The 26,258-nt window shown below is 36.7% G+C and overlaps 1 protein-coding gene across 2 annotated transcripts in view; it reads left to right on the forward strand.

Moving 5' to 3' along the window:
• The window catches only part of NEBL (nebulette), a 255,761-nt gene that overhangs the window by 106,003 nt on the left and 123,500 nt on the right, over positions 1 to 26,258 (forward strand). For both annotated transcript variants that reach the window (XM_068673772.1, XM_068673773.1), the window contains exon 4: positions 9,096 to 9,203. In XM_068673772.1, the coding sequence (XP_068529873.1) occupies positions 9,096 to 9,203 (108 nt within the window). The remainder of the gene's footprint in view (positions 1 to 9,095; positions 9,204 to 26,258) is intronic.

Below are 26,258 nucleotides of genomic sequence, written 5' to 3' on the forward strand. Positions count from 1 at the left end.
TGTAGCTACTGGAAACCACATATTCAGATGATTCCAGCATTGGACTGGATGTATAAAAGGCAGTTCAAATCATGCTACAGCAGTGATTTTGCTGGTTGCCTTTGGGATATTCTAATCTCAGTTCATGTGGCTGTAGCTTTGTAACTGTATGACTTTTTTCTCAGTTTCATTCAGCTTGTTATTGTCATTATATCTGAGAGCCTGTTGATGTAAATATTAATTTGCATCTATAGGAGGCTGTCTAAATAGTCAATTCTAGAACAAATTATTTCCCCTAATGAACTACTTTGTTCATTATTTATCTAATGAACCACTCCAAAAGTAATCTTTGCAGTGTTTTGGTTCTCTTCACAAATGTCTGTCTTCTGATAGTTCTTGGAATGTTACTCAGGACGAAAACAGTTTTTCTGTGTTTTTCACCTCTGCAGCTGAAATTTCCTAAGAATAGCTGACATTCAGACCTGCAAATAGGTGACAATTTAAACATACAAGGCTGAATAGTCTGCTGTCTATTTTCTGGTATGAAACTACATTTCTTAAATGTACAATTTTCAATTTATGTTCCTTCCCTTCTCACTTTAAAATGAAGAACTGAGAATGTACAGCCTCAAAACAACCATGTTTACTGTCACGTTCTAGCTTAAATTTAACTAAAAATACTCAGTGGGTTCCCATCTGCAGGCATGAACTGAAGGTTGGTTTTATGAGCTGTCATATTTTGTTTCCCTTTTTACTTCCAACTTACAGAAATGAACTTTGTCCTAAAGCACTAGGGTGCCTTCTGGAGCTTGGGGTTTTATCTTTGTTATTGAGTGGCAGGAACATGCCTTGGAGGGGAAAAATTTCTAAGGATTTCAGAATCTGCTTAAAGTTAAATGAAAATGCTACACAGTCCCTTTCCTCTGTCCTTCGTTATATAAAAACAGACTAACTGCATGATATACCCATAACAATATAGCAAAAGGGACATAGGGAATATGCAGTAGGTATAGATTTTGCAACCAGGTTTGCACTGCAGGCAACCCTTGATACTTGATGTATCAATTTCCAAGATATAACCAGTAAATGACAGATAAACATTTGTAAGGGGCTTCCACAATGGCAAATTGTCCATTAACTCTGTAGAACAATTGATGACATGTCCTTATCAAGGAAGTAGACAATAAAAGCTAAAGGATCATGAGACACGGAGGACAGTTACTACATGAGTGCTGTACAAGGTGCCAGCCATATGGCATCTCAGCGACAGACATGACAGACCCTGAGTTTGCTAAGCTGAGGCTGGAAGGTATTATTGCACTGCATCCCATCATTTTCCAAAATGCCTATTGTGTGCCTGCAAGTCTGCACTACTCAAATCTAGATTTTTTCAGCTGTTTCCTCTGCACTTTGTTCTGGGATGCGTTCTGGTTGTTCCCAGTTAGTTGGATTTTACCCTCTTTCTTCCAGGACAAGAGGCAGTGGGCACAAACTAGGACACAGAAGGTTCCCTCTGTACATCGGGAAGCATTTTCTGTGCTGTGTGGGTGACAGAGCACTGGCACAGGTTGCACAGAGAAGTTTGGACTCTCACTCCTTGGAGGTCTTCAAAAGCCTCTTGGACATGGTCCTGGGCAACCTGCTCTGGGTGACCCTGCATGAGCAGGGGTTGGACCAGATGGGCTCCAGAGACCCCTTCCAACCTCAACCATTCTGGGATTCTGCTACAGCAGCAAATGCAGCAAATGTTCCCTGTTTTTTTGGCAGTTGTTCATGAGAGTTTTACATTTTTTTTTCTCTGCAAGTCACGTGCTGGCTCCTGCTGTCTGTGTTTGTTTTGGTTACCTTTGGTAACATATGACTGCAGCTTGCCCCTTGGTCCGTATTACTATGTTCTGTGGTCAGTCTTATTTACATCCCTTCTGGGGTCAGTCTTTACATCTCGTGCCATAGTTTTAGCTCGGTTTTTGGCTTGATTCTTTCTGTGAAACTTTCTCCGCCCTTTGGATCAATATGGCCCCTTTATTATTTGGAATTATTAGGTGGTATTTTTTTTTTCTTTCCTTTTTTCCTTTCTTTTTGGGGATGGGGGCATGGAGAGGAGTGGATATTCCCTATTCCCAACCCCCCCCCCCCCCCAGTTGTTTCTGTTGTGGCTGTCTGTCTTTTCTGGAGATGTGCATTTTTGGGTTACATATCTGGTAAACTGTGGGCAGATGCCTCTGAGCTCTGCTAGTACTGTGAGCCAACTAAAGGCTGCATGACCATGGTTAGAATGGCGCTGAGCCCAAGCTAACATATCCTGCCTCTCAGCAGGACTTACTAGCTCAGTGTTGCCCTAGCCAGCCAGCAGTTATGCATTTTCCGTCCACCTTGGAGAGCAGGCAGGGCAAGCTCGCACGTGCTTGTAATTTATCCTGTACTTCCTTCAGAGCACACAGTTCAGGAGTTCATCCTCTTCCTGGCAGTTCCCTGACCATTCTTCTTTCTGGTGGAGAGAACAGCAAGACAGTGTTTGTATATTTAATTCAGAGTCTGGAGTTAAAAGCATATTCCAGGCTTTTTAAAAAATCTATTTATGATGCATTAAAATGTTTCTTTTCATTACCACCTTTACATCTGATAATTAGATGGTTATTATTATAATTAACATTACTGTCTGATACTTATTTGGAGGAGTTTGCTGTCACTAGTCTCATTTTCTGAGGGGATTATTAAAATTTGTAGCAATTTATCAAGTTGCATTTAGATTATAAATATCAATCTTTTATTTTCTGTCTGGTGATGAGATATGGCAAAGGCAGGACTACCTCTGCTGTGGCACAGTAAGAAATTCTTCACCTCTTTAGGCTTCTGTTCCTTAGAGATAAACCAGTTCAAACAGAGAATATACCAAGTGATAGGGGGTGGACAGAAGATCTGACAATATTTATCTGTCATAAAGGTTGCCACCTCATCTCTCCAATTGAACTGAATCTGCAGATGTAGTTCTGCAAGGAGTTCATTCGTTGCTTCTAAAATGCTCGGTTTAAGGTTTCTTTCACAAATTGAATGGATGATAATTGCTGGTGGAAGTGGGGGGAAAATAGCTTGATCTGCCACTGGCTTGCTCTTTACATAGCCTTCTCTGTGCATGAGGTCTTTGGAGAATGTTAATATTATATTTTAATAGAAAAAGATAAGACCTCCATTTTGCCCAACAGCAATAAAAAGCTGCAAGATACTACATACATACATACTTAGTAACATACTTAGTGGCAGTAAAATAATTTCTGGGGCAGAAACACCTAAGTTGTTTCAGTGGAAATAACTTTTGGTGGAGTGGAGCATAGGTGACTTGTTTGGACGTAAGCCTGTTGAAACAGTCTCCGATTGCCCTCTCCTCAGTTGTAATTTTACTTGGATCTCAGCTACTGTTCACATGCTGTTGTGATACATCCAAACTGTGGACTCAATCTTTTTCTCATTCTGAAACTGCTGATCTCTCACTGCCTTCAATTTCCTGTCCCCTCACATCTCAGAGTCTGGAACTCTTTGCTTTGCATTTTCTGTGAGCCAGTCTCACAGTCCAAACTATAAAGAGACCACATTACAGAGACATTATCTGCAGTTTCTATTTATATATTTTAATTTACACCCATCCAACATTTTAACTGTTCTGACGTTAAGTCCAAGATATTTGGTTGTTAGATGTAGTTCCCTGGCAAAACTGTGAAGTTCCTCAGGGAAGTACAGTAAAGAGATTTGCAGATGTTTTCAGGCTTGCTCAGGCATTCTCTACAGGGTATCACAGACTTGCCCAATTTTTGAATGATGTACATGGAAAGACAGTATATTTAATGTTAGTGATGGCACTTGAACGTTTTTACTGTGTATAACTGCAAATGATTTTGGTAGTGGTGCCGTGTTGGCCATTTCAGATTTAAAACATCTTTGACTGAGAAACTTTCTTCTCTCAGAAAATATGAACTATTACAATGAATGTTTTGGAACTGTGAGTTGTGAAAATCAGATCCCTTTAGTTGACTATGAGCAGTAAAACTAAGGGGCTCAGGGGGTGATATCTTTAATCCTGCAGTCATTCCAGCAACACTCATCAGTGGCCTTTTATGTGCTCATAGCTCCCTGACTTCCATAAGTAATACCCAACCTATAGCTTCCTGTTCATATAAAAACCTCGAGGACAGTTTAGTCTGCTCTGAGGGCCATTCCCAATTCCTGCTTTCCATGTGGCTGTTTAGATTTCCTGTGGACAGTGGCTTTACCCAAGTGACAGTGGGAGAGCCATGTTTTATTGACAATAGAAGGAGCAGTGCTTGGGCAGGTTGGGTACCAACAGTTGGTGGGTCTTTGATGGGACTCAAATGTACCTCTTATGAATAGGGTTTAGAACTCTTGGCACGTTAGAAGACAGGAGGTGCTGTAAATACTGAAGCCCAGCTTTGTCAGATAGGATAATTTTAGGTACCCTTCGTAAGAGACATTAGTCAACTAAAAGAAAGTCTCATTGAGACAGTCAAAAATTGTTCTTCACATTTGATTTATCTGTAAAAATTTTCTACTCGTGTTCTTAAAAGACTGATTTCTTTTCTCTGTCTTGCCAATAAGTTTGTAAGAAGCAAGATAAATCAAGGTAAAACCAACAAACTCGTGTGCTATGTGGAGGAAGCAGATCCAAACAAAGGCATCTTTGCCAAGATGTGTCTCTAGGACCTGTACCGTGGGCGAGCATTTCCTGCCAGTCTGCAAAAACCAGTGCACAGCAGATGGTGACCTTTGGGAAGTAGTTGTGTGTGGTGGTCACAGAAGGAGCAGATGGCTCTGGGCAAACCTCAAACACAACATACTGAAACAAATTCATAAATATTCAGGGTGTGGTATATTGTTGTGTGTGAATGCTCCTCTCAGGGCGGACTTGGTGTGTGGGTCCCATCCTCTCCTTCCACCCTGCAGCCTATCCTCCTTTCTTCATTGCCACTCATTGGGCATGGTGATGCTCTATGGGGCTATGGAGCATGTCAGGCTGAAGAAAGGGCTTATTTTTTATGCAGCTCTTACAGAACAGTAGCTGCCTGATCTGTACAGGGATGTGAAGAAGGGTCTGTCCAGGAAATCAGCTTTGACGTTACCTAAGCTCTTTGGGATTTAATACTTGCATTGTAGTGGCTAAATAACTTCTGGAGGTGTGGGTGGATTGTAGAGGGTTTCTGATGTCTATGTTATTGACAGCTCTCCAGTGTGATGATAAGAACATGAGGATCCACTGAATACCTGCTCTGCCTCTTTTGCTTGTTTGGTGGATTTGGATTCATTTGTTGTTCAACTTATAAATGCTTTTGTTGTTGCAAATGATTCTGTACTGAGGGTAGGTGCTTGAAAACCCAAGAAAACAATCAATCTTTTAGGCTCCATTTATATTTTCAGTGTATATTTCCCAGGGAAAATTGATCTTTTTTCTAATAGGTGGCTATGCTGCCAAATACCAAGTATACCTGCAAAAAAGTGAGCAGCATTTTCTCCTGCATAGGATTTTGTGTGCAGAGTATAAAAAGGTGGACCCTCTATCCGTGGCTCCTTCATGCTGACCTCATGAATGCATTCATACAATCCCGTCTTTGGGCCTCTCAAAGATCTTGCTGATGTCATGAATTTGAGAAGTTAGGTTTGTTAAAGATCTGTTGGATCACTTAGTCCTTTCACTATGGGTCTGTGCAGAATTATTTCTCATGAAGTATTTTCAGTTTAAACCTTTTCATTTATGGTGATTTATTACTGTTTTATTTCTAATGTTTATGCCACACATCGTTTCTCAAAGGATCAATTTTTCAGGGCACTCACCACTGAGGGTATTCTATGTTTGTGAGACTGCACTGAATTTTGGAGCCAAGAGGGAGGCATTACAAACCACTGGCTGGGATTTTGGTGATGAGTTGCTAAAATGCAACTCTGTAGGAAATGACTGGATTTATGATACTGCCATTAGGGGTTATAGACATTTCCATTTCAAAACTAAAATTCAACGGTTCCAGTTATTTAAATCATTCATTATGGTGATATTTACAGCTCCTATACAAAATATTCTTTTCTACTGAAAATTGGTTTAAAGCAATTAAATGCAATTTAGTCAGTGATTTTAGGATAACAACAACCTGTTTTGTAGGTGCATCTATTTTTTTTTTAATTAAAAACTCACAATTTTAAAATTATCTAAACTGCTGACTGACCTAAAATTTGTTTTTTCAACTCTTCAGTTATATACATTTTTACTACTGAATGGGATTTTCTTGGATCCAAGTTCTAAGTGACTGATGGCATCCTTATTATTTGACATTATCTGCAAATGTAAGGGTTTTTGTTCTTTTGAATTTATAATAACTAGTGGTTTTAGTAATTATATTTCACTAAGCTGTGGCCTTCACGAAACATAATGTTTCCTCAAGATTTTTATAACTTAAAACTACATTTTGAAGTTAGATAGTAAAATCCCAATGATGCATATATTAACTCTGCTAATATTTTAAATAATTCAATTTTTAATGATTTCAGAGTATCTGTTCTGAAGGATATAGTTAACCTTACTCCTGCAAAGTGATTTATTAATAGAGTAGGAGTCCTTTTAATCTGACTGAAGGATTAAAATAATGTGAAGTTAAAACTACCTAGTTTCCTCCCTCTCTTCTTTTTGTGTTCCTTTATAAGATGAATAAAGGTCATTTGAAGTTAATGGCTTGTACATTTAGAACTAATAACAGGAAATGATCTTTCATACAATAGCTAATCTCTCTTATAAGGCTGAGCCCCTTTCCCATTATAGGATGGTGTTTTCAGTTGCTTACAATTCTTCTGAACTTTAAACAGTAAAACTGAACATTTCCATGTCAGCTGTCTGCCTCAGGCCAAATTTGGAATTTTTAGGCAAAATGTTCAGCTGTTTCCAGGACTGAGACTAGGACATTTTAGTCCCATATTTAAAATTCTTGATGCTTGTTTTTGTTGAACAGCTCTGTTGTCTTTAGTGTTTAGGGCTGAGGAGTTGAAGACTGCTGATATGGAATAAAGCCTTTTGTGTTAGGCATCTATTCTTGGCCGTGAGAATCAGTGCAAATGTGATAAAGTTTTATGTGAATAAATAATGAAAGTTCACAAGTACTCAGAGTACCTCCTTCTTAGCAGCAGAGAGTCCTGGAATGTTGGGTCTGCGGAGCATATTCAAGAAAGCCTCTGAGAGTCAGCAGGAAGACAGCCATTTGGTAGAAATGAAGCAAGATAATAGGCAATGGAAAATGCATATCTGAGAAAGGTATATGAAGTCCCTTTGGTCAAGGCACTTAGCAAGCAGCCATGGTGAGATGGAGTAGGCTAGTTTAGAAGCCCAGAGGGAGACAAAGTGATGCCTAATCATGGTGGTCCAACAGAGGGAAAGGAAAGGGGCAGAGTGGCCAAACTCAAGGCAGAAGGACAGAAGTGCCAGTCCACACTTTCCTCAAAAACTTGAGTGGAAGCATTGTTCATTTAGTCTCAGGGTCTCCTGTAAAGAATATAATTGTGTGAAGTCTACAGCCATCAATGTATGAATTTCAGCTAGCTCTAGAGGAATAGCGTAGTAAAAGTGTTTGTTGCTGTGGTTATTTAGTGCACTGTCTTAAGGATTTGTGTGATGTGCCTTTGTATGAAACTGACCCATTTAAGAATGCAATGCTAGAATTTTTTCTAACAACAACAAAAAAACATCTAGAATTAGGATGGACAGGACAAACTGTATTATATAGCCTTTGAAACTTTACTTTTGTGATCTAGGGGTATTGTTTTCCTGTATATCACTATCATAACATTAAATGAAGGCTTGTGAAATAAGCTAAAGCCAACCTTGAACTGAGAATTTGGTGCATAAGGAGCAGGTTTTCTGGATATCAGTTGCATAAAGGAGAATACTGCTTTTTGTAGAACTGCCCTCTCATGTGTTGAGAAATTAGCATTTGTGTAGTGAATAAGGCAGGGGACATAAGAATTAAAAGGAAGTGGTTATGGATAAGTTAGTTGAATCCATCCATGGAGAGGGGCATGGGTTCCAACTGTCTTTGCTACAGAGTTTTTTCTGTGGTTCAATTATGAATTATTAAAATAATTCGTATTTCATCTTGTTTCCTTATGTTGAAATTGAGATCCCCAGGACTTATTTGTAGAAATGCTGGGTATTGATACAAGCAACATAAGTCCATAACTTGAACATATTCAAACTTTAGGTTTCTGAGGCTGGGCACCCTGGGACCCTTGTATGCTTTTGGACCTTAAGCTTTCTTCACTTCACCTTACAGGTTGTTGTAGGTGAAGTGCAGATAATGTCATTCCTGCTTTCCAGGATGCATTAAGAGGATTGATTAATGACTGTGGCGAGAGTTGTAGAAAAGCTCCTGAAGAAGCTAATATCCCTACCTGTACAGTAGGATTTGAATAGCCCAGTTCGCAAAGATACAACCACATATGGAACCATCTCTGCTGTGTACAGAATAAAGCAAGGGGCCTGTTAAAGGATAACGTATGATTACCTGATTCAAGACAATATCATAATGCCTTTGTACAAGAGGGACAAATTAAGCTTGTACAGGCAGCCACTTCCTACGTTATGAATGTTTGACTTTGCACTCTTCTAAATACTCTTTTCATGCAGCATTTCTTTTACAATTATAATTTATGTTTCAACTAGGATGGTGAACTCATTATGAAGAAAGGTTGAAATGTGAAACTGTATATCAGAAGACTCCAAATTTAGTGATAGCTATTTTTTTTGTGTGTGAAAATAAGTGCTTGGTCGGTGCTGTGTTGGCACCCATATCATTACTGCTCTGAGAATGAAGTGACTGAGGAGAGTCTTCTCTCTACAGTGCTGTACCTGTGGAGGTGAGCCTTCTTGCAACCATGGAGGAGGCAATCACTCGGGCAGTAGGAAAGTTTGTCCAATTACTGCCTATCTCTGTTCTTGGATGGAGGAAGGCTTCCCCTTTAAGGGCTGAAAGCTTTTCACAAATGCTTTATTTACACAGAAAGAAAAATGTTACTTGCTAGGGGCACACACTGGAAAATAAAAACAACCCTGTTCTGTATTTTCTATTCTGTAGGTAAAATACAAAAGAGACTTTGAAGAAAGCAAAGGAAGAGGGTTCAGTATTGTGACCGATACGCCCGAGTTACAAAGACTGAAAAGGACTCAGGAACAAATCAGTAATGTATGTGACTGCCATCTAAAGTGATTGTAGATGGAGAAATAGTGTGTCTAAGAACAGGCGTGTTTGTTGGTGTTTCTGATGAAGTCTGTGAGAGTGAAGAGTCTGATTTGGTGAGTGATTTGTGTATGTCAGATTTTGAAGTGTGTGCAACTTTATACTATGGACTTGTACAGCACATGGGCAATGTGTGTTCACCTCTCCAGCTTTCATCAAGTATGCTCACAGTATTTTCTATACTAAAATGATTTTACACTTTTTGCTTTTTAAATGATATGCTAGGAAATCAGAATAATTTTGTACAATTTATTTACATATAAACTACAAAAATTAGCTGTATATATATATTTTTTTTTAAAGCAGGATCTGTCAGAACATAACTTGCAAGGTGGAGTTTTTTAGAATCAAATAAAACTTTGATACTGAGTTTTAAATGAAAATACATACAAGGTAATGTTTTGCAAGATGAGGAGGGAATGGAAATAGAAAACCTTCACCATGTGTTTCATTAGCTTAGAATGTGAATGTGGAATGTTTTCAAGTGGAATATTTAAAAATGGAACTTCTAATGACTTTTGTTTTCATTGCAAAGTTATTCATTTATGTTTTGTTCATTTGTACAACATTTAATTCACTGCATGATGGACTATTGGGTGACACGTACTGCAAATTTTGATATGTGTAAATTAGGTAACAACAACTAGTGTGAACTAGAAGTGATGCAGAGTGCCTACCACTGGCTTTTCCTAGCCTCCCTTTCTGGTCACTCTTTTGATGTCCGGAGCTGGTCTTTGAGGTGAAAAATTGGGCTTTCATTTCCTGGAGCCTTGGCTGATGGGGAGAGCAGTTAATTTAGGAGCTGTGCAAATGATCCTGGGGGTAGATAAGATGAGAACTAAAGCTCATACCTAATGTTAATTTTGGGGCTAACTGAAATTTCTGATTTGAGAAAGAGAAAGATGTATCCTTCAGAGTGCCAAAAAGCATGGCCATTAAGACTTCCATTTGGGGATCTGGGAAACTTCAGTGAGTCCCTGGTTTTAATCAGCTGCATTTTTATTCAGACTAGGAACTTAAATTAGGTCCTCTCATGACCTACATCACTTCTTAGAGCAAGAGTGATTCTTTTGTGCGGGGTAGTTCTGGAACACATCAAGGAGATGAAACGAACAGTGCTCAGATGCTTAATTCCTAGCATGGACCTGCTTTGTTAGGAAAGGCTGACATACAGCCAGTCTATGACAATAATTTTTGGATATTGGGAAATCAAGAAATTTCATTTAGACCTCCTAAGAGTTGTACCCTCAACATCAGAATATAGGATAGTATGATATAGCCAATTTGCATACACTTTCTCTAGTGCAAAACATGTTGGGTTTTCTATTATTGAAATTGGGATTATTTGTTTTTTTAAATCAAATTTGAGAAATTTTGTGAGATGGAAAGCAATTTTCTTCCCAGTTCTATTTTTCAGTGGAATAAGGGGGTTTCTCTTCTAGCAGAAGACCTTGTTGCACAATTTATAATACTGTCTGGCTCCAAAACCAAACATATTCATCTTTCTTTTCAGACCCAGAAATATCTTTTTAAAAGTGAAAAGTATTTCACTTATTTTTTGTTGGTTCTTAGGTATGCAGCTCCTGTCTCTTCATTCCTAACTACCCTGTCTTAACAATGCAGGTTTGTTCCATCCAATCTTAACAGTACAGTGTTGCTTTCTTTCCTTGATGTATGCAGCTGAAACAGATTTTATGTCATGGACTCTATTAGAAATAATTAATCTTGAAAGGTAAAATGGAATTTTAATGTGTGCATGATAAAGGAAATTGCATTTCATTTACACTTCTCTAAGTTAATCTCATTTGATTTTTAGCATTACATCCTAGAAAGCTAATTCTGCATAGGCCACAACTTGAATCTAATTAGTAAACTCCTGTATTATAGAAAAGCATTCCACACAGAGTGGTTTCTATATTTAGCAGATAAACAGTGTACATCATGGAATAAGGATCTAATTAAGGGTTCAAGACATTGAAAGGTAAGCACTTTAATAATCTTAAAATAATTCTACGTTTCATATATAGCAAAAGTGAAGAATACTAATACGTATATTTAATTTTCAGTTTTATTTTGATATCACCTTGAAGTATTAGAAACTTTTCAAAGAGCCTATTTGAAACAAAATTGTAACAGCTTCATTGAATGGGTAAGTGTGTAGCTATTTTTGATGAAGATAAATAATAAAAAAATAACAATAATAGATAATAATTAGTGGAAGTCTTTATTAAATATTGTCTTTTGTGTAGATGATAAGTTTTGCAGGATACATGAATAATAGTGTAGTGCTAAGACTTTTTAAACAATTTCTTATGCTGTCAATATAAACCCTGTGAGTAAAAAGCAGGAAGAATGGGAGGAGAGCAGCTTAATGAAGGGGAAGGTTGGATTTCAGTTGCTGTTTGCCAGCAGCAATCCTGCTTCTGGAGACTTAGACCAAACTAATGGAATGTATTTTGTGACTTGGTGGATGTACCAGGAGCAGAATGGAGTTTATTGAAAAGAATGAAATTTGCCCCCACTCCCCCCCCCCCCCTTTTTTTTTTTTTTTTTTTTTAGAGTTAGAAACATAATTCTACAGTTGTGTAGCATGAACTAGAAAGAACCCCAAAGCCTCTCTTGGTCTTTCAGGATCAGCTGCTGCAAGCTACAGCTGTTACAGCTTCTCAGCACTGAGTTAGCTTGAAAGGTGTAAGCCAAGAATGCTAGCATGCTAGTCTAGATTGATGTAGAGAAGGCTGCATAAACTAAGCAGGTTTTTTATTGACAAGCTTTCAGGATTTCTAGCATCCTTTGCATGGCTGAGCAGACATTTTAAAATTTGAATCATTTTCACATGTATTAATTCCTAAAATGTATTATAACTTACTATTTTTTCAATTATTTAAATATAAGTTTTTCATCAGTTCTGGTGCAGATAATGTCACTGCATTTCTCTGTTTCATGGCATTGAATACGTAGTTAATACACATGAAATGTATACTGTTCATGCAGAGAAATGTGTTATTTTTGTTTTTAAGACCTTGCAAGTGTTTTTTTGACCAATTTGAACTTTGAGGTAGGATTTTCATTATGAAAGCAAGTATTCTCAAAATTAAAAACAAAACCTAAAATATTTTTATAGGCAATCTTACCAATAAGCTAACTGTAAACTTTTACAAGGAAAAAGGTAAGGTGGCAAAAGAAACAGAATAATTAAAGAAAATGGCAAAAGTCTATCTATTGATCTCTCATGACACAAGTCTAAATGAAGAAGTAGGAACTCGATAATCTTTCCTTCAGGGAAATGGAACACTTACAACAGTTTGTAACAATGAGCTGCAACTTAATACCATTACACTTTTATGTCTAGATGTATGTTTTGACACATATTTTATCCTATGTGAAATAAGTTCTCTTTCTTAAATCTGTTCCTGGTAAATCTCTACAAGGTATAAAGCAAAACAGGTTTCCGTACAAATTGATGGAGTGTGAAGCTTTCATTAAGGTAAAGGCTGATGCTTGAATAGTAGAGTCTGCTTGCTAGGTTGTATGGCTGGAAGGATACGTGGAAACTATCATAAAGATTGCCCTCAATTACATTGAGACCCTCTGTAAGCATTTCTCACTTTCACTTTCATGCTAATATGAACTTAAATCATGTGGAAGCAAGAAGAAGCACATATCTGTGTCCTTCTTCGATATGAGAGCTAGCAAAATGTAGTCTTGCAGTTCTTTTATATGTACGAGACTTATTTTCCAGGAGGTTTGAACTGTATGTGAAATGGAAACTGTACCTCAGGATAAAAAAAAAAGAAAACAAGAAAACAGATTAGATTTGGTTTAAAAAACACATTTCCAAGGTACCCTACTTTGGTTAAGACTTTAAGTTAAAAAAAGAGGGTCCCTTAATCAGGAGAGAAAGTCATTGAATCATGTTGGTGAATGGTGGTGTGTGTACAGCTCCCCGTGTACAGCGATCTGAACTCTGCACTGAAGGAGAGTGTATGAAAGTAAAACTGCAGAAAGAGAGCATGAAGTAAAACTGATTTTGTAAAAGCTGCAAATACAGCCAACAAGTTTTATTTAAACACCCTAGTTCCAGGAAGTAAATTAATAGAGCCTTTTGCTTATTTGTATGAAAACAAGGTTTTTAGAAAATAATCCATATGTTATGCACTTTTCCTAGATATATTTTTGATGATATGAAATAGAACTTTCTTACAAATGAAAATTTTGTAACATTTTTAAAAGCAGCACGTGGATTTGAATGAGAAACTGAACATGTAGCTTTGTAGCCTCTCTTTGATTTTACAAAAAGTGAAAAAATTTTTGTAAAAAGCATTTTGTAAAAAGCAACAAATTATTATTATTTTTTTTTTTTAAGTGTTGAGGATAACGCTCTGATATTCTGCCTTCAGTTACATTCATGCAGCTTCAAGGGAGGTGATGGAGGACAGGATTTCCCCCATAATTTGAATCGACTAAACACGTGTTTTCTGGAAAAAGACTCGAGATAAAGAACTGGGTACTGCCTCAGATGCGATACAAATATATCTTAATATATCAACTAACAAGGAAGAAAAGATCATATTATCATTGTACTTGTGCACATCTGCACATCTGAAATTAGAAACTGGCCCTAACAGAGACTGAGCCATAGCTCCACATTTGGAAGTTACTGGCACAGTTGTTCAACCTGTTTACTTGCTCAAACATAAGATGGTCTCTCAAATTGCCAAAACAGATTGTAGAGAAAATTGGCAGGAAGAGATGTTAACAACAAGGCCTGGAGTTCCATTTGTAGGATTCACAGTGTACAGCCTGCAGATATTCATCTCTAAGGGCTTTTTTCTTTCCATTGAATTCAAGTGAAGGAGAAGAACAGCATGAAAGGGAACAAGAAAAACTGACAGCAACATGAACGTCTACATTTCACAAAACCAGCCATGGCACATCAATGAAGAGACTGGGTAAGCATGTTAAATTGCATACAAAAAGAGCTTATTTTATTCTAGGCAATGCTGGTATATTCACTGCTTCTGAAATGATTCACACTTTAATCTGACTGTCTTTATATTACTAAGCATGATTTTTTTTTCTTTTGGAAAATATGCGGTTAATGATATATGACAACTGTATCTGCTAACATAAAAAGAATAGCACTTGCTGACTGGTTTATGAACTGCTGCATGCACGTAGCAGAAGCGTAAGGCTCAATGTGCCATGATACTGATTGCCTTCTGCTCCTGTTGTCTCCTCTGACAGTTTAATGCAGCTCCAAAAGCTATTCATTATTGGGTGTGCTCTAGGCTTAATTCCACAAAACTGCATTTGGAATGTGTAACTCATGGAATTAAGCAAATAACACTTGATTGCAACAGCATTTTTTTTTATGTTTGGAAGATAGGAAGTTGAATATGTCATTCCCATTGCTAATGTATCTCAAAGAAGATTCCTTCTGTACTCTGATGCAGTGAGCATGCACGTATAGAGTCATTTCCAAACTTGTCCCAGTTCCGGATTCCTCTTTTAGTCTTGCTTTGTATAGATACATACAAATACAGATTCTGAGAAGCCCTATGTCATTTGGCTTTCTGGTATTTTTGTGTTGGAGTATTTTGAGTTTTTATTCTAAGTAAGCAGAAATAATTCTGCCTTTAAATGCAGAGTCCTAATAAATGCTTTTGAAATGACTTAGCAAAAGAATCCCATCAATTTTTGATGACTGAGTATTTTCTGCAGATTCTTTTATAGCTTTTGCATACTGTACAGCTTTGAGAAATTTGTACGATGACTGAACACATGCTTAAGAAACGATGAGTCTAAGGAAAAGTAAGTAGTATTTTAGACAGAAATTGTGCTAAGTGAGCAGCTGGAGACCTTTGAGAATGAGTTTCAAGCCTCAGTGTAAGTTCAACTTAAAAAAGAAAAATCCTTCACTAATGGTCATTATTAAAATATTACACAGAATTTAGGAGAACACAATGTTAAATTGGTCCCTGTCTATGTGAATTCTTTACCTACATTGTCAGTAAAATGTATTAAATTATATAATGTCATTCTGCTTTCTTCACTTCTTCCTACTTTGATCCCTATGTGGAATAATAGTCACTGTGTATTCAGCTTTGTAATATTTTCTTTCATTTATTATATTTTTCTGTGTAGTATGATATTATGCAGACCATAAAATGTTGCTGTAAAAACAACCAGTAACTTTCTTCTGGACTTTTCCTCAGAGCTTCTTTCTCACTTCTTTACTGTCTTGAATTTAATTATTTTCAGTGTGGTCTAAGAAAGGGGAAGGTGTTGGAATCCCCATTTATGCAGTCCTTATTTACACAAAAAAAAATAAACCACAGAAATAGAAGTATTCATGCCTATCCACTAAATGGCACCAAGAGTAAGCCTTTATCTTCTGTGTCAGCTGTCCATTAGAGGAAGGGGGAGGCACAGTGTTTGCTAGCAAATTTTACAGCCATTTGCTGGAGAGGAGAGTTTCACTGAGAATGCAGAGCAGTGTGATCCTTTTGCATCTGGGGTGACACTGACTCTTACTGTCCCCATAACCTTCTCAGTGTTGGTCTCCCAGTTTTCTTAATTTCTGTGATATACGTGACAATAACTCCCAACACATTGGAAGAAATGGTATTCTTGGACTCAAAAATGATGCCATTTTGGACTGCTAGCTGCTCATTGCAATCATTGTGTAAGGATCTGTTGGTACAGTTGGAACTGAATAACTTTAACTACTGCTGTTGTAGTTAGTATAACTCTAATTACGTATAACTTTAACTACTGGAAATATTCTACTGAACAGGTGGACTTTCATTTTGCTGCAGTGTATAACTTAACACATAAGGTCGTATTCTATGGGTGCAGATGGAAAGATGCATAACTCTTCAACAGAAAGAACTGAAAGATTTTACAATTGAGAAGCTGGAAAACAAAACCCTGCCCAGGAGAGGCAACTGCATTTGGAAAAACTTCCAGCATTAACAAGTAGGGATTTATAATGGACATCAGTGAATAGTTTGAGGTATTATATCCCATACTGCCTATGATAGCATTAGATGCGCAAATTCAGAAGGGTGCATGGGTCCATTGAAATACTAAACCCAGATGTATAGTGAAGTTCACATACAAATATGTGAAAGAAACTCTACATCGGCAGGTTTCTAAAATGGAACTGGAAATGTCTGTCAGAGCTGAGTCTGTTTGGACTTGAATAGCTTGTGACCTAGGGATAATTTCTGCTGGGGAAGGCTCCCTTTCAGCAACCCCACAGCGAGCAATGATAAGTGACCTCAAGAAAATCCTCACAAATGTGAGACTGAAACTGTCCTCAGAGATGTAAGGGGAAATATCTTAGGTTAAGTGGATCTCTGGAAGTCAAAGGAAGCTACATGTATGTAGCTGCCTTTTAAATTCCATCTGTCTTTATTCTGTAGGCTCAGTTAGAAAACAAACCTCTTTTTTCTCCATTTTTAATCAAATATGTTAGGGGTAGCAATGCTTTATTATGCATTTTTTTTCTAGGATTTCACAAGTCTTTTAAATGAGTTTATAGAAGAAATGACTATAAATATTATTTTGTTCTGTATCACTGTTTTTATATGAAATTAGGTGATTACAGCTGTGGTGCTTTTATGAATTTAAAATAAATCTCAAAGTTTCAGAAAGTTTTCCGTGAAGTTCCACAGGGAACTGTAGTCTTTCTGATTCTAATTTAAATAAATAAATTTGACAGGATGACTGTAACCTTGCTCACTATATTGACAAAGTAAAATGAGTTGTGTGGTGGAAGTAAAACAAGTCATCTAGAAAGATCCCTAAAGGCACGGAATTACTGTATTGTTTAAGTGGGTCAACTCATGCATGAGAAATGAATGCTAATTGTAAACTGGTTGCAAAACTGTTGACTTCAAGTGGAATTGAATCAAATGATAACCTAAATATTTTAATAGAGATGTCCTGACATGTTTTTCTTTAGAAAACAGCAACAAAGGTAAGCATCATGGAGAGATAATTAAAATGTGTTTGTGTTACATTAAAACAGTGTCATTCAAATTCAAAATCAAAGGCATTTTTCTCATTTATGTCTCTGACACTAGTAAATTTTACATGGATCATGTTAAACCTGTATTTGGTTAAATGTGTGTTCGGATTGGGGGGATGCTTTACATGAGATACACTTTAATTTAGTAGAGAATGGTCTTTTTCTCAATGATCAAAACATTCAGTCCAGTCTAGAAAAACACCTCTTTGGCTTTTTCTCATTGAAATAATAATAAAAGAGAAGTATCTAGTTAGAAAAGAAAAAGATTAAATTTATTTCTTCCTTGTTTCATTTTCTATTTGTGATACAATGCTCAGATTAAATTGCAAATCAAGACTTATATGAAAGACAAAAGTAGTTTATATAGTCTTCAGATATATAGCATAGTGTTTCATGGACTTCATTTTAATCCATGCTAACTAAAATATCTTGTCAACAAATGCATGTGCTATGGATGGAGAAGTAAAATCTTCAGTCAATATGTACTTATTAAAAACTCTGAATATCCTAATTGGAGACTAAAACAGCTATGTAAACCTAAACATAAAATTGTCAGTTATGCTATTTTCACATTTTGCTGCAGTATTGACTGTAGTACATGTGCTGCTTTGTGCTGTTGTTTATGGCATGAAAAAATACAAGCTGTAATGAAGACAACTATAAAAAGTGTTCTGTGGCAACTATTGTAAGCATCAATCTATCTGTCATCTGACTGAAGGGTTTGAGTCTCATTAAACACTACTGACTTCAAGACTAAGTCAACTTGGAAGGTTTCTGATATTTAAATATATGGCTTTTTCTCTTATGGTGCTAAGCAACTAAATAAAGATGATGCCTCCCTACCCCCAATTTTTTCATATTCATTTCAATATATATTCAAGTAATATCAAAATCACTCATTATTTTTAATGAGAATATATTTTTGAAGCCAGTGTTTTTTACACATAGTAAAAAGAAAATGAAAATAAAATCTCTTTTTATAGTAACTCAGTTTAGGAGCTAATTAAAATGAAGCTTTTAAAATGAAAAAAAAGAAATTAATTAACCAAGAAGATGAACACTGGGATTTAGCAACTGCAGAGATCCTTGAGTAATTAAGTACTTGTAAGGAAAAGATAATTTCTTATTTCTTTGTTTTCCTATATTGTCCATTACCTGCTTATCATTTCAGTTTTTAATGCTGTCTTATCTGATGCTTTTGTATTGTGCATCAGTTGCTAGGGCAGCATCTCAGGCAGTAAACCTCCTGCTGAAGAACAAGATGCTCTGCTTCTTCTAAAGCTAATACCATCTTTAATCTTGATCCTTGGAGATTTGAATGTCTCACCCCTGTAATGCTCATAGACTTCATTGACCTTGACAGCAGGGGTATCTAGTCCTCTGTGCCACTCAGTTATTTTTTCTGCATGTTAACATTTTATGTCTGTGTTTTCCTTAGCTTGTCAGTAGTTACATTAGTTGTGACAAAGCCAGCACTGTAGAAAGTGTAATGATTAAACTTTTTAACCATTCTAATACAAGACGGGAAGTAGCAAAAGTTTACGTGACATTTCTGCATATTTCTACAGAGATCTTAGAAGATAAGTGTTTACTTTTCCAAAAAGCAGATTAGGGTGACACAAGTATTGCTTTCTAATGCTTTCTGTTCTATTCAAATAATAGTTTAGTTACAGAAATGTTTGTGTACTTTTTATTTGAAAAGTTATTTCCCTAGCTTGTACCAACATACTTCCACTGTTAGCAACCACAATATTTTAATGAAAATCTGTAAGTATTTTTTTTTTCAGAGCAGCCTTGAATTAATTTATTTTTCTCCCATCTGTCCTCATTTAGTAACTTAGTTACCCTGTTCAGACCTCCAGAAAGACGAGGTAAAAGGGGCAGGTATTGAAAAATATCAGCGAATGGATGCAGTCTGAACCTCAGTCCTGGTAGTGACTAAATACCAGAGTTTAGGAAAGACCAGTATGAGGAAGATGACATTTGAGAGGTGATTATTTTGAACTTCAAAGCCAGTTGTCTTCAGCCTTTCTGAACCTCACTCCTGCTACCTCTGCTTTCTGTCTGCCAACCCCAGTCTTCACTAGGGAATGATGGTATAAAATGGAAGCAGTAACCGGTTTGGACAGTCCAGTCCTTTTCCATCCCAGAGAAGGAGAAATGTACTCCAGAATTATAAAATGGTTTGGGTTGGAAAGGACTTTAAAGATCATCTAATTCCACCTCCCCTGCCTTGGGCAGGGACACCTTCTGCTAGACCAGGTTGCTCAAAGGCCATGACTTACATTGCTGGGGTTAACTCATTTTTATAGGGTTTGGCATAACAGGTTACCTGTTACCAGTTCCAGAATAGTGGGTGGGTAAGTGGCTGTGAAGGGTAGTGTGGCTGGTGAGAGTTTTGGCACAGAATATTTGATATTTGGGAGAAAGGGAAGATTGGCTTACAGGGAAATTGAAAAGTCTGCATCCTGTCCAGGTTTGGCTGTCTTCAGGGCTGTGTCTTAGTGTACCAATGCTGAACAGGAATCCTGCTCCTTTCTCTTTTCAGCCTGTGGGAGAAAACCTCTCTGTTTTCAGCCTCTCTGTTACAGGCTAGAAAGCCTTTCAGAGCCTTCACTGGAAAATTTTAGAAGACATCGCTAAGGTGCAAAGGTAATTTGGATATGACAGATATTCCTTACCTATGTAGGTCTTACTGGTGTTATTTTTTGTACAAAAACAACTAAAATTATCGAGGTATTTGGTAACTAGCCAAGCCATAGAAAGACCTGAGAGGAGGTGAAGGGGGTATTTAAAGGTATTAAAAGCCTCCTAAAGCATAGAATAACCACTGGTGTTCTTGCATGGCCACTGAAATTAGCTGACCAGGTATCAGTTAGTCAAGAGTTAGACAGTTTCGACCACTAACATTTTAGCTTTGACTGGAAGTGTGGTTTTTAAGTGAATCTTTTAATTATTCCAGCCATTACACTGTCCTTGGCATTGTAGGACTGTGTTGGAGTATAAATGTGGATTAATTTTAGGTGAAACTAAACTGACTGATGTGCTCCAGCTGCTAAAGTGTATCCAGTCCATTGGCCCAAACTATGGCTAGCCCATAACTACTCTCCCCTGCCATACAACATGGACTTTATGTACTCAGCAACAACTGTTTCATTCTACAGATCTGCTCCTGTTGTGCTTCAATACTTGCTAATGGAAATATTGCTTATGTTATCCTAGTTAGGAGCAAGTTGTCACTTCAAAGTTGCATTCCTGTGGGATTGCAGAGTTATACTAACTACAACAGCAGGCTTTAAGATTCAGAAAGTGGAAAGGTAGAAGGAGTGGATGCTGAAAATCAGATTGTTGCGTGACCTCTCTTTGCCCTGTCAAGGGGTCACCGAGACTTGTCTGGACTGTGCAGTAAACTTGTAATTTATGTTTGTGGAGGATGTCAGGAGGAAGATTCATGTCTGGATGTGCAGGTGCTCCATTACGATTTAGAAAGACACGGATTGATTAGGTGGTTATTGCCACATGCAAAATTAGCCTGGTCAGAGACCCCTGACAGGAAACTTGGTGCATAATCAGTGAGACAGGCTGCAGCTGATAGAACCTCACGATGTTACTGGTAGGTGACTAAGATAACTTTGGGAGTAAATGTGTTGTTGATCACACAATCACAGCTATTATGCCAGGCCTGAACTTTTAGGGATGACATGCTTCATCTATCAGATGTAGGAACTGACTTTTGCCATGATTTTGGGGTTTGGATTGGCAGAAGATAGGTAAACTGTCTGTACGTGTATGTGGGTGTGATGCAGGTATCTGGAACTGCGGCTATTCTGGTTGTTGTTGCTTTGGGAGCAGCATACAAATATGTACCAGATGTATAAATGAGACTTGGGAGCAAAATATATCCCACAGGTATAAACGAGGCTTAGGATTTAGCTGGTAGGCTTGTTTCTGCAGGAGAAGGTATTTCCATGGTCGTGAATGACTTGAGGAACTTGGACAATCTGAGGAAATCTGCTCCATGTTAGTAATTTGTTTATATTTTGCAATATGACCTTTTCTGACACTGACTCCAAATAAAGTGGGAGGGTTGGGACCTGAAACATACAGTCCTCCTCTGTTAAAGTAATAAAGCTGGCTGTTAAAATGTATCCTGTGGATCTGGCATTCATTCACTTTCATATCCTGTTCAGTGTTTGGTTTCTGTTCTGAAAAGTGTACTGTACAGAAACTGGTCCATTTACTCAGTTCTATTTCTTATCAGTTTTCAAGGACTGCCCCAATAGAAGAGAGGTGTTTCAGGAAGAATTTCCTGTTTAATGAGCACTTTGACTCACTTCATTTAGGAACGTTGCCCTGGAAGGGTCACTGAGTCATCAGTGTCATCAGAATTGCCTCACAGAAATTGTCATACGTGTTTTGAGCCTGATCTTGAAACCAATGAGATTTTTGGCTTTTGGTGTCTAACCACATGTTACCAAGGTGCTATTTGTTTGTTAGACAATTTTTCTTAGACATGATTTAATGCATAGATAAACTTATGCTGGTTTGTGCTAAGACAGCACGGTACAATTCTGAGTTTAGGAAGTCTGCTTTTTATTCCTCACCTTGCTGATGGTATTTCTTGTTACCTGTGACAAGCTACATCACTTCCATTTCCCTTCCTACATGATGGGGATAATGATACTGAGGACCTTTGGAAAACTGTTTCAGGTTTTATTGAAGATGATAAAACAGCTGATTGGTATGGCTTCTGGTTGTTATTTATATGTGCAAATTTTGTTAGCGGTAACTTGGGAACATAGGAGACAGTACGAGAGTGGGTGTCTTGAGTCATCAGCTCTAGTTCTCTCTTTTGTGGACAAGCATGTCACGTAAACTTCTTAACAGATGTGTCAAACTGCAAGTCCATCTTTTCAGTACTTTTTATGCTTTTTGAAGGTTGTTTCATAACTTTGCCTACTGAAGTTTAGAAGCCTCATTTCAGTTTGCATACTAAATTTCTTCATGGCAAGGCTACGTCTATTTGCATGCTAGAGTTGTCTTTTTGTTTGCACCTACCTCCCATGTATACGTAAAGAGAGCTGTCATTCTCAGACTTTTTTAAATGATGCTGAAGAAGTAGGTAGTCTTCATGTGTCCTTGCAAAAGTCTCACTATTCCACAAAGTCCTGCCCCTGCCTGTTCTTAATGGGAAATCAACTCTTTTGAGCACAGAGAACCATAGTGTTTTTCACACTATTTTAAGTGAGATTTTAAAAATAGTTTGGCCTGATTCATTTCAGAGTTGTATTTGCTTTTCTCCATGGCCATTCTGGTGTCCTACGGTCATTATGTGATTGATTCAGATATGCAAATACACCTCTTTCTGACTAGTAAACTTGTGTCTTGCAGTAGAAATTCTCCGTAGAGCATATTTTTGCTTTAAGTAATATTAAATCCCATCCTGTTACTGTAGACTTCAAACTCAGTCATTTTTTTTTTTTCCTAGAGAATCATCTTTACCACAGTACCTCATTAATAAAAATATGTAATAAAATTGATCCCAGTAAGGCCCTTGAGGTACCTGGGAGCCTTTCAACCCTTTAGAATCATTCTGCTATCAGCAAAGCTCACTGAATTATTTGTGAAATCAGATGTCTTCTACCTGTATCTAGATATGCAATTTTTAGATCAGTATTCATCTTTTCTAACTTAAAATAAAAACCTTATTACTTTGTAGTTCTTCTCTGTGATTGCTGTGCATGATTTGATAGATACTTTCATAGTCCTTATTATGAGATTTGTGATTTAAAAGTGCCAGGGATTTATTTACTGCACTTGGATAGTCATTTCCAGAGTCTTCCAATTTGGGCACACAAAAATCTGCATTTCAGTCCCATTTCAGTTTCATTAATTACCTTTCCAAACTCGATTAGCCATCCTTATTTTTTTTTCTCTCCCATTATCATCATGCTTACTGAATATTGAGTAAGATTATTGTTTAATTTTGACTGAATTCTGTCTGTATTCTGTCTTCTGTCTGAAGAATATCTGCATTTCCTTTTGTATTTTCTTTTTATTTGGATGATTGGGGAAGTTTTCACTTTTTGCTTTCAAACACCTAAAAAAAATCTTACATTTGTATCACTAACTTTGCCCCTTCACTCTCTAGTCTTTGAGATGCATTTTTTTACCTTATGTGCTTTTTCTTCTTCTAATCCAATTTGTTACTTCTAATATTGTTTTTGAAGTGGATATTGACGATGTTAGATATGGAGCATTTCTATTAAGATTTTTACTTTAGTTTGAATAGAGGTTCTAGAAAAGCTTAATTTTAATATCGAAAAAGAAACACTGAAGCTCATCCAAAGTCAGATCAATATCTCATCCTTTCAGCTGATTTTACTATCCAAGTTGCTTAAGTCCTCATATGGTATTCATTTGGAAATATAAGCAAATGTAGTAGCTATCTGCTTTTGCTTTTTCCTTTCATTCAGTTTAACTCAAACACCCTAATAATTATTCAATACTTTGTTATTTTGTTGACATTACTTTGTTGACATGCCTCTTTTTTTTTTTTTTCCTTCTCAGAACTGTCCAAAACTAAGCCAAAAGAGTGTTTTCTTTGTGCAGTATGAAAAAGTTGCATCTAAAATCTCTCTACCGCTACTATTTGTATTACTACTAGCATTTGTTCTCTAGGCTGTTTTTTTTTTTTTTGATAATTAAATTCCCTTTAGTGATTCCTTTCTTAGAACTGCATACATCCAGTAATATTGAGATATTTTATAAATTTAATGGTCTAGTCCTGCCAGCTTGTGGTCTTTACATTTTACTTCTAAAGGCTAATCAATTAAGGCTTTCCTAAGTATCAGGTAAAAGTAACTTGCTAGGGTATTGATATATAAAAACACGTGACAATTATATGAGAATATCCATTTAATGTTACAGATGTGGTCACAGAATTGGAAGCCCAGTGAAAATAATGTTTTTCATATGTCTTTACATTTGGCTCTAGCCTTAGTATATCCCATCTTCATGAAACCCTCCTGACTTTCACAGGGAAGTTGTTTTTGTCCTTTCAACTCTATCCAAACTATGGAGGGGATGTAAAGTGATCTCTTCTCTGGAGGGAAGTCCTCTGCCAGCTTAATATGTGGTGGCATTCTTCTTGGCTTCTCTATTAACATCTCAGTGGGGTAGTGTATGTTTCTGAGGATGGAATTTATCTCATGTTAGATTGTTATTTTCATTAAAAAAAAAGAAAAAAGCCAGTAAATATAAAGGCACAGTTTCATTCTCATATTGGTTTAGTGGAATGACAAATCTTCACACTTATTCCAAAGACTTTAGTCATCAGGGTACAGGAGACCAAACATTTTGGTAGATCTCTGTGGCCAGCTCCAAGAGTTCTGCAAGCAGATTGTTGCACAAAGGAAAATCCCTTAGCTTTTGTGCAAACCCAAAGCTGAGGGGACATCCTGCCAGTCTTTGTTTTCTTGCTTATTTTGTCATACATTGTAATCCACTGCTGGGCTGGGCCTAGGTTATTTCATCTGCTGTGTTCATTTTATAAACCATTTTTTTAGGGTCATATTAGGATTATGCTTCAGTGAACCAGTAGCAATCTGTGCATCTTTGCTTGGTTCTAGAGGTATGATTTAGCACAGTATTTCTAAAATTTGCTACAGAATATTGCTGACATTTTTAGATTTTCAGAAGTTTTCTTGCCTTGAAACACAAAGACTGTTGCACTTATATACTAAAATATCAAGCCTGGTGATGGAACACATGGTTCATTTTATTCAAATGCAGTTATGGAAACTTCAGTTGTCTAAATGCAGCCATAGTTGATTTGCTAAGCAAAATTTATTTGTGTTAGAGTCATTGCTCTAAATGACCTTGGCCAATTTATAGTCCCATGTAGATAATAGCTTTCTGAACGCAAATAATAAAGCCTGAACTGTGTAGGTGTATAAAGTAATGATTTTCTGTGTTAAGATTAGTTTTCAAATATGCTTTTTGGATGGTTTAATAATAAAATTGTACTAAAAGCTGTTTAATCTTTATAATCAAATGTTAATCTTGATGTCCCTATAGACATTTGGCAATATTTTGCTTTCATTTGGCCAATGTGATCCCTACCTAAGTTAATTGCTAATTTAAAAAAAATTGTTTAGTTTTTCTTTTTTGTGATAGTTCTTTTTAAAGCTTGTTACCACAAGGCTAGCAATAATCAGTCTTTTTTACCGTTTTCCTCTTCCTTGCTATTTTATTTTATTTTATTTTATTTTATTTTATTTTATTTTATTTTATTTTATTTTATTTTATTTTATTTTATTTTATTTTATTTTATTTTATTTTATTTTATTTTATTTATTTATTTTTTTGAAAAACTGGAGGTTTGTAAAGACTCCTTAGTCTTTTTAACTGTATTTCTTTTTGGTATCCTGAAAGTCTTGTTCTTGCACAGGGTTTTGCCAACATCTCTACTTTGTCTGTGCTTTCCCACACAGATACCTTCCACACTTCCCCCTCATACATCTGTAGCCTTGGCAGGTTGGTTAGAAATACTTTTAAGTCAGCACAAAGGAAATCAAGGCTTTTTAAATGATCCTTTTTTTTTTTTTTTTTTTTTTCTTTTCTTCCCTGGATATTCTGGATGAGTTTTTATTCATTAAATGTTGTTGGAATTCTATTCTAAAAATGTTAGGTTAGATAATAATGATGATAGTAATTCCCTTCTCCATTGCTTTGTGGGGACCTGCCTGACAGCTTTAAGAAGTAGCTTTAGGATGTTAATGTTATTGATAAAAGTAGCCAAGTCAGTGAAAAGCTGTCCTTAATTGTCTTGAAAAACAATTATAACCCCCTAAATCATAATTTAATTCCAGCAAGTTTTTTTTTAATGTGAAGTCTACAAGCAGGCCGTACGTGCATGAAGATCAAAACACCACAGACAAATTTTCTTTTGCAGAAGTGAG

Source organism: Anas acuta, chromosome 2 (assembly GCF_963932015.1).
Source record: "Anas acuta chromosome 2, bAnaAcu1.1, whole genome shotgun sequence".
In the NCBI taxonomy this organism is placed as follows: domain Eukaryota; kingdom Metazoa; phylum Chordata; class Aves; order Anseriformes; family Anatidae; genus Anas; species Anas acuta.